The 9,193-nt window shown below is 32.2% G+C and overlaps 1 protein-coding gene across 1 annotated transcript; it reads left to right on the plus strand.

Annotated features, from left to right (window-relative positions):
* Positions 1-4,789: 4,789 nt before the first annotated feature.
* On the plus strand, positions 4,790-7,806 carry LOC143049316 (melatonin receptor type 1B-B-like). The gene is made up of 2 exons (XM_076222990.1): positions 4,790-5,497; positions 7,006-7,806. Exons 1-2 carry the CDS (start codon positions 5,011-5,013, stop codon positions 7,728-7,730), a joined length of 1,212 nt encoding a protein of 403 aa, XP_076079105.1. The 5' UTR covers positions 4,790-5,010; the 3' UTR covers positions 7,731-7,806.
* Positions 7,807-9,193: the final 1,387 nt, after the last annotated feature.

Here is a 9,193-nt window from a genome sequence, read left to right on the forward strand (position 1 = left end):
CTATAATTTACAAATTGAAAATTTGTCATTTCTGTTCTCTAACTTAAGTTAGCCACAACCAAATGTTATATGCACATTATATAAGAAGAAATGTGGTATGATTGCCAATGAGACATCTCTCCACAAGAGACCAAAACGACACAGAAATTAACAACTATATGTCACCGTATGGCCTTCAATAATGAGCAAAGCCCCTACCGCATAGTCAGCTATAATACGTTTTACCACAAAACTTGGATCAAGTACAAATTTGGGTGGCATCACTTTTACTTTTCTTCAGCAAGTTATGTTCCTTTATAACTTTATTATCATGATATACAAGCGGGGGCATCATCCTTGTTCAATGGACACATTCCCCGTATATTTCAAATTGACTTGAATCATAACGATGTGGTGATATATCTTGTTGCGTTGTTCTGCATTGATGATTTTCGTTGTATTTTCTTTTCTTGTATAATGGAAAGAAAAAGGGCGCTCCCGGGCGCTTTTTAGTAGGAACGCAAAATCAAAATACAAATCACTCACTATAAAAAGCCTTTTTCACCCGATTACAATACTGAAGTACCCTGTTTAGTATTAACGTCGGAAACGCTTTACATCTCATGGAATTTAAAATCAATAAATACGAATTCAGTTGTGGTATACCTTTGAAAGTTCTTTTTCATGATCTGATCTGGCCCTACCAAGTGAACTTTTCTCGTCACTTGTTGTCCGTCTGACAGTTTAAGTTAAACTTGGAAAACCCTGATTTCCAGCAAAGATAGCCGACATGTCTTAAATTAAAACATAGGGATAAAATGCGAGTGCTGCCTATCGAAAACCGCTAGGAATAGTGAAAACCTGATGTGAAGAATGTTGAGCTCTACCTAATGTCAATTCAAGTCAAAACAGTTAAATGAATTCTTATAGGAGTTATCGCCCTAAAATAAATATTTTACCACTTTCCATGTTTGCCTTTTATATTAAAAATATAGTAAATAGTTAGAAACTTATACTAGCAAAAATTACCAGCAAAACAAGATCTATTTTAGTCTATAATGTTGGAGGGTTCTAATTGTGTTTGATGCACATATACCCAGATGAATGGCTCGTGCTCTTTATAGCCTTTTTTATACAGCTGTTATGTATTTCCAAAACTGTTTTTCCCATTTTCTTTGATATCTAGCTCCTATCCTAATGTCAACATAATTGTTGTGTGATTTCGTTACTTCAGTCGTTATTAATTATCGTATTTCTTTCCATTTTCCCTCTTAAATTCCGGTCACATAAACATTTCTGAATCATTTCTTTCCGTTTCCATTTCCGTTCCGTCCGTTCCGTTTTCTGTTTCCGCCGTTTAGCAACACCCGAAGCTACAGGTAGATTCTTTGGTTAGCTTCCTTTCTAGCTCAACCAGGGGCGTAGCTAGAAAGAAACGATGTGCAAGCATTTACCGCCGAGCGAAGCGAGGCGAAAAATTTTGGGACCCTTTTATGCAGAAAATAGTTTGTTTTTCGGGTTTTGGCCGGTTAATTGAGAAGCTACATGTACAAAGGACTTATACATAATTCATGAATGCAAAACTATTGAAAAATCTTCTGAATAGAACATCTAAATAGAATAAAGCATGGTTTATTGAATACATAAACAACACATTTTTGTGTTATGGAATTTACTAAAAATTGTCCAAAATCTGCCCTTCGGGTCTTAGCAGAAACGAACTTCTTTTTTACTTTGTCAATATTCACACAAAAATCCCGATGAATATGCAGCAATGCTAGCGATGCTAAACCGTCGTTGTTCGTTGTTAATCGTAAAAAATCATGTTTTCAACAGACGTAGTACATTGAACGATCTCTCTGCGGTAGCACCCGCGAGATGTAATCAGTCAAGCGTGTTCGCCATCGAGCGACCTCCCGATTGAATTTGTCAAAATTACATGACAAGTCAGTTTCGTATGTCTCAAACAATGCTGCGTTTTGTTGTTTTTTGTATTTCCTACAACACGAGGAAGCAGATATGCACAAAGCAGTGATTTTTCTGACTGATATCATGCAGACGCGACTCCAGTTCCATAAATTATCATGTACCTATGTACATGTAGCTTCTCAATATTAACCGTCTTATGGCCAAAACCCGAAAAACCAAACCATTTTCCGGTTCCACGATTTCCCGAGAAATACAAGAAAAACATTATATCCCCAAAACAAACTGATATATCCCGAGAAAAAGACTTTTTATGGTGTTATGCTACGTTTTATAGTGTTATACTACTTTTAACAATATTAAAGAATATTAATTAAAGATATTACTCGTAAATTATCATGTGGTCTATGGACGCAAAATATAATGAGACTTTCCAAGACTATTTTTGCGTGTTTGCAGGGTGATTGGCTTTGGTAGTCACATCGCATCGGTATATTTAACGATATCGAAGGGTTCTGATAAATCTAATGGCCGATTGGTATATCGCATTCCAAACAGATAAACCGTACTCTGTAAAATGTTCTCCGAAACTACAAGAGTATAACAAATTATAATCTTGTAATAGATTCAAGTTACTGTCCGTTTTTGTCATCTGCAATAAAACTTTAATTTTGAAACCAAATGCCGCTATTTAATGACATTACATCATTTGAATACTCGTAAGTGTATCCTTTAAATTTTTAATTTATAAATATTTATTTTGCAATTTTTTTTTTGCATGCCGAATTGATGTGCACGCAACTGCGTGTTGGCGTATAGGGAGCTACGCGCCTGTCAACCATGAAATCAATATTAGGTATAGTACAGAAGCCTTTGGGTGGAGTCAATAGTTAAACAGAGAACCAATGAGAACAAGTGACAGAATATAAACATATAAAACTAGTTTTACAAGTTAAGTTTAAAAATAAGTTTTCAATCTAAATTTTAAATGTATTGATGATAAGCTAATTCACAAGCCTGTTGTAGGTGTGTTTGATTTGCCAATTTTATTTCAATCAATTACTCAATTCATTTATAAACCCTGTTATGTGTATGTAATTTACAATGGTACAATCACGGCGTAAATATAAGGTTTATGACCCCTTCTGTAGCCTTTGAGTTACGAATTGTTCAAACTGCAATAGTATAAAAAGAACAAAGATAATGAATAATAGAGATGGGCTATTTTATACATATACAATGGGGAAACTTCGAGCAAGCCTTATTATTTATAGTTTAATTGCATTTAAAAATTAAACGAGATTTTGTGGCAAATAAACCAAGATTTTTGTAGAAAATCCACAGATATTTTTGTTATAAAATTTTAGGCATAGATTACTCACTTGATTTTCTATGATGTTCTAGTGTTTATTGTTTACACAAAGCCCTAAACAATCTTAAAATTAAAAAAAAAAGTTACGAAAGTCGAGGGCACCCTAGAAAGATATATGAATTGGTCCATATTTATATTTGTTTTAACCAATATCAAAATTTATAAACTTGTTTTAACGAAATCATTGCTAGCACAGCTTGCAATATTCTCCATCTATCAAGCACCAAATTGCCAACTATGAGAGTACAAGGGGAAATGCTGTGGATTTTTTATAAAAGTTCCATTAGTTAAGTATTGAATCAACACAAGGGTACATCCTCCTTGAACAAAACATAAACCGTAACTCCGCTTCTAATTTATTGTAAAACAAAGAATTTTTTAATTCAATCAGACTATAGGAAATGAAATTTAATTTGCAAAGTTGTTTAGGTAAACCTGTTTGTATGAAACATACATATTATAAACAGGCCATTGATATGAGTGTTTTCATTGGATGATGAATTAGTGCTCTACTCCTCCCAATTTTAAGGTAATAATGATTTCATGGTTGAGCTAGCAAGGAAGCTAACCAAAAAATCTACATGTAGATTCATACTCGTTGGAATCTGCTGTAATATAGTTCAAATGTAATCTTCATTCACAACCTGTATTTCCTGATATCATAGAGCTATGCAATTCCCTTACCTTATCACTTACGATTTAAATTATTTATCATTATTGTTATCAATCTTAACTGAAATCATTCTAACACAACAGATTCAAGGCCAATAACTGTTGCCCTACATACCCGCTCTAACCCATACCAAATTGTGAACTGATTATATTAGAAATTGATACATTTAGATTAAAAATTACGAAAATCTTTTTTTTACCACCATTCTGATTATAATAACTAATTTTGAAAGTACGGAACGACCATGATTTATAGAATAACTAATCGAAGAATTCAAATAGAGAAAAATATTCAACGATTGACCGAACAATACATTAATTGACGAATGCGCGTAGCGCATGAGTTAAATATCAGTGTTGTTCGGTTACGAGTTGAATATTTTTCGATATTTTAATTCTTTAATTAGTTATTCTTTTTATTACATTGGGAAATGGCTTTTTAAAAGAAATTAATGTAAAACATGTAAGGAACTATATCTTTTTTCTACGCATTCACAATTGGTTTTAATCCGCCGTTATCGACGTCTTGACAACGCCTATTTTTGTATGACCTCAGAGAGTGAAATAACCACGTTTATTTCACATGTGAAATTATCGGTTTTTATTTAACTGGGAAATCAATGTAATTCATTGCAACCAATGTAATAATGTACTTTAATATGATTTCACAATGACCCATACATATAATAAAATAAATTTATCTTATCATATACATTGGAAATGCCTGAAACAATAATAAATCTTATTCTCTTGTGATAGCTCTTCATTAGTGAAATAAGAAATTTTATTTTAATTTCAAATCACCGGACATTGAATGTTAGGTATGATTGTGAATAAAAAAAGGATAATTACAAAACCCCGGATATGTTTTTATTGTTTTTGTTTCGTTAAATTACAAGTTGGATTATTGTAAACCCTTAAGCTCAAGTAAGTGTTATTTATGACGACAACCATCCGTTTTCTTAATATTAATCCGTTTCGTTTTCTGGTTATTTTGTGAAAAGACAAAATATAAATTCTGTTAGAAATAGAAATGTAATGACAGAACACATTAATAAGAAATGGCGCGTATAAGTATGCGTTTTAAGCCAATGTCTTCTACAAATGTTTCTTTTATGAATACGGACAACAATCAAACACTTACAGATCGCACACAATACGGAGATATTACTGCAGAACAATATATTGAAGGAATATTACTTACTTTCATCTGTCTTGTATCTGTGCTTGGAAATATTTCAATTTGGATTATAGTCTTGAGATCTCGTGCCTTGAGAACAATCACAAATTGCTTTCTTTTAGTTCTCTCAGCATTTGACCTGTTAGTATCATTAATAAATATACCAGTTACAGTCTTAACAATATTTTCTGGTGAATGGTTTTTATCAGACGGAGCGTGCATAGTTCTTGGATTTACAAATATGGTGACGCTATGTGGAAGTGTTCTATCTTTATGTAATATAAGCATTAATAGATACGTTATGGTTTGTCATCCTTCCAAGTTTATTGAAGTATACAAAAGGAAAAACGTTGCAATGATGATTGTTGGTGAGTCATTGTGAATTGACAGAATTTCATATTGATACTTTTTCATCAAATGCTGCTTTCAGTTGGTTGAAATCAGTTTTATTTTCCATTTTCATTTATCTATATTCTACGTTTAATTTGAGAAAAAGTATATTGAGTATAAAGTTTAACAGACTTTTTATTTTGTGAAAATAGTATTTTTTGAAATGAGACGATATAATTTTGCCGCGTCCAGAACTTACTGTTTACGAGTAAGCCAGCAATTAGTTTTTGAGTAAAAAAAAAGAAGCGGAAACATAAATCCCACAAAATCAGAATCAAACCAAACATCCTTTACTATGTTTTAGTGACATATAATATAAAACATTGAAGATGTGGTATGATTGTCAATGAGACAACTCTCAATTATAAACCAAAATGACACAGAGATAAACAACTATAGGTCACTGTACGTTCTTCAACAATGAGCAAAACCCATACCGTAGAGTCAGCTATAAAGGGCCCCACATGACAAACGAAAACCAATTCAAACGAGAAAACTAACGGCCTAATTTATGTACAAAACAATGAACGAAAAACAAATATGTTACACAATCACAGACTTAGAATTCTAGCAGCATAGATAAAGTTTTTGTTGTGTAGAGGGAATGCGGATCTGCCGAACCAAATTATAAGACTAGTATCTTTTATGAGTATTTACTAATGACGTAGAGGAATATTTTAAAACAGCATATCTTGAAAGGCAAAGTTTATATACTGAATTACACCGCAAATACAAAATTATAATCCTGGTATCTATGATGAGTAAACTTATAACCGTGAACTGACATGTGAACACCATACGACTCTCAAATTTACGTTAACTGCAGATTTTTTTGTGCAATTAAGGGGGCTCGCGGGTCTAAATCAACTTTTTTTTCTAATATAGGATTTTGCTTTTTTTTCTATGACTAAACTTTATCTATTACCTAATAGAAATATAAAACAAAAATATGGGGTTACCGTTCATTTAAGCTCACAACCTGCCTCCGTAAGAAGCATACATTTTTGTTAATGTCCTTTTTTTCTGTTGAACTAATGGGAGAAATATTGGTTATATCGAAATGAAAAAAGAGCTAAATTACAGAAATCGCGTAAATTTTACAATTATTTAGTTTATGTACAGCTTGTTTGGAAACAATAATAAAAAAATATAGGTCACCGATGGGTTAAAAAAGATATTTCAATTTAAATGACTTTTTTGCACCAAAGGGAGATAATTTGGAGCTTTTTCAATGATATAAACATGTTTAAAATCATCTGTGGCCAAACCGAATCGATTTGTCTGGGTGGTTTTTGTACCATATTGTTAAGTAATGACTAATAGTGTAATAAATAAAATTTGTAATGAAAAAGCAAAAAAAAAAATTCTGAATTTTTTATACCCGTGAGCCTCCTTAAATGAAATATTTTTCTAATTTATCATGATAAAGCTTTGATTGAAATTTTTGCAAAATGTTGTCCATTGATGATTTTTATTTCTTTTGCAGCATCAATAGCAGTGACTATTGGCGTCTCCGTTCCACCATTACTTGGTTGGTGTGAATACTCATACACCCCATCGCAGTACATATGTTTTGCCAACTGGCCAATGTCATTATCATATTCCCTTTTTATGATATGTTGTTGTTTCGGTGTTCCCCTTGTTGTTATGATCTTTTGTAACTATAAAATTTACAGAACAGTGAAGATCAGCAAAAATAAAATTATGGATAATTACACTGTTCAAATGTCAATATCTAAAGATGTGAGCGAAAGCACACTGTCCGACAACACCGATCAACAAGGTATTAGACAAGAACGCAATCAGCGCACTGGAATAGGAAATCAAGATTACAACAAAGACACACAATTTGACGCCAACAAAGGCAATAGAATATTATCGACTAGTTTTCAATTTAAAAACTCACCTCCTAAACTGCCAGTAGTGCCAAAGGTGTCCAAGGCAAAACCAGAAGAAATAAGACTTGCCATTATGCTTGGCACAATAGTTGTTGTGTTTTTTGTTTGTTGGTTCCCTTATTGTATAAGTATGATATTAAGCATTATAGTACCCGGTAAAGTGCATAGAATATTTCACATGTCGACGCTTTTAATCGGTTATTTTAACAGCTGTTGTAATCCAATAATATATGGACTTCTAAATAAGAGATTTTCTGATGGATTTAAAAAGTTATATTGTTTTTGTAAAAGAAGAAGAATATTAAACTTATGATGATATAATACTAAAGTGTGTATATACTAATGTTATATAAAATGAAAATTATCCTCGTCGGTTTGATTATACAAGAAATACATGATATCAAGGACGTAAAATATACGTCCTTGATGATATGCGCTTTATTTTTTATATTAAATCAAGGACGTATAAATCTAATATACGTCCTTGATTAAATCTTGCCGTTAAAATACAAAGCAATCAATGTTGGAAATAGAAAATATAAAAAGAGAAAAGATCTTGAACAATTACATATGTTGCTTATAGAGCTTGTGAACTAAGAAAATATCCATATACCGTTATAAATTCATTGAAACAATTTATAACTGAGGTTTGTTGTACGATCTTTAGATTCTGTTATTCTACGGAAACTTATATTTTGGCTGTGCTTTGTCTCAGATTGCTATGATGTATTTACATTATATATGTTAGAGCTGCAGCTATTAAAATTTTATTCTGTACGGAGAACTTTTTCATTAATAAGTTGAAAAGCCTGAAAGGCGTTATGTGTATTGTTTTTTTGTTTGTTATCTGATTTACGTGGTTAGTTTGGGTCAAACGATGCCTTTCCTGCAGGTTTTACACTTTATGTTGTTAATGTGTTGGTACGACCATGTTTTCTATGATCAGGACATGGTGTAGCGCACTCAAACATGCAGAAACACACCAAATTGTGTATGTGCATTTCCCAGTTCCTCTCTGTCGCATTTTGTTATTTGATCACTGAGAAAATTCCAATCTGGTGATTAGTTTTTTGTAATAACCTATTTATCACTTTGTTATTCTAAGGTCATATATAGCATATTACATACGCTGTGGTTCTCTGCTTTGTCGAAGGCCGGACGGGAATCCATTTTTGTTCGAATACTTGAATTGTATATACATAATATATATCAACATGTGGTTTTATTTCTATTGAGAAAACTATCCACCACAGACCTGTTGGGAAGGATGTAAAAACTACAGGTGACGGTTAAGCCTTTGAACATTGGAAACTAGTAGAGAGTTATATGAAGTGGATTAGATTGGAATGGTACACAGTCATATAATTATTTATGGAAATACATTTGTGTACTATTAAACGTACTTATTGATCATGTACTTTGGACTCATCAGAATCAGCTAATCTTTACCACTTCACAATATCATAAGACCGATGACTTACCATAAACATAGCACAAAGAAAACACTGTTCATATGATAACATTGTAAGCATTCCGACAGTTCACTTGTTACTTAAAGAATGTCCATCTTATTCCTTGCACGAACTGCAAGTACATTCAAATTAAGTTTTTAAAGAAATCCAAACACGATGCTTTAAAGCAGTAAAATTTATGCTACTGATTTGATTCAAATTCTCAAATTTGTTTATAACATACTTAAACATATATCAAAATTATAAAAATATAAAATAAACAATTTACCATGCAAGGGATTACACGTATCAGCATTACGTGTTT

This window comes from Mytilus galloprovincialis, chromosome 10 (assembly GCF_965363235.1).
Source record: "Mytilus galloprovincialis chromosome 10, xbMytGall1.hap1.1, whole genome shotgun sequence".
In the NCBI taxonomy this organism is placed as follows: domain Eukaryota; kingdom Metazoa; phylum Mollusca; class Bivalvia; order Mytilida; family Mytilidae; genus Mytilus; species Mytilus galloprovincialis.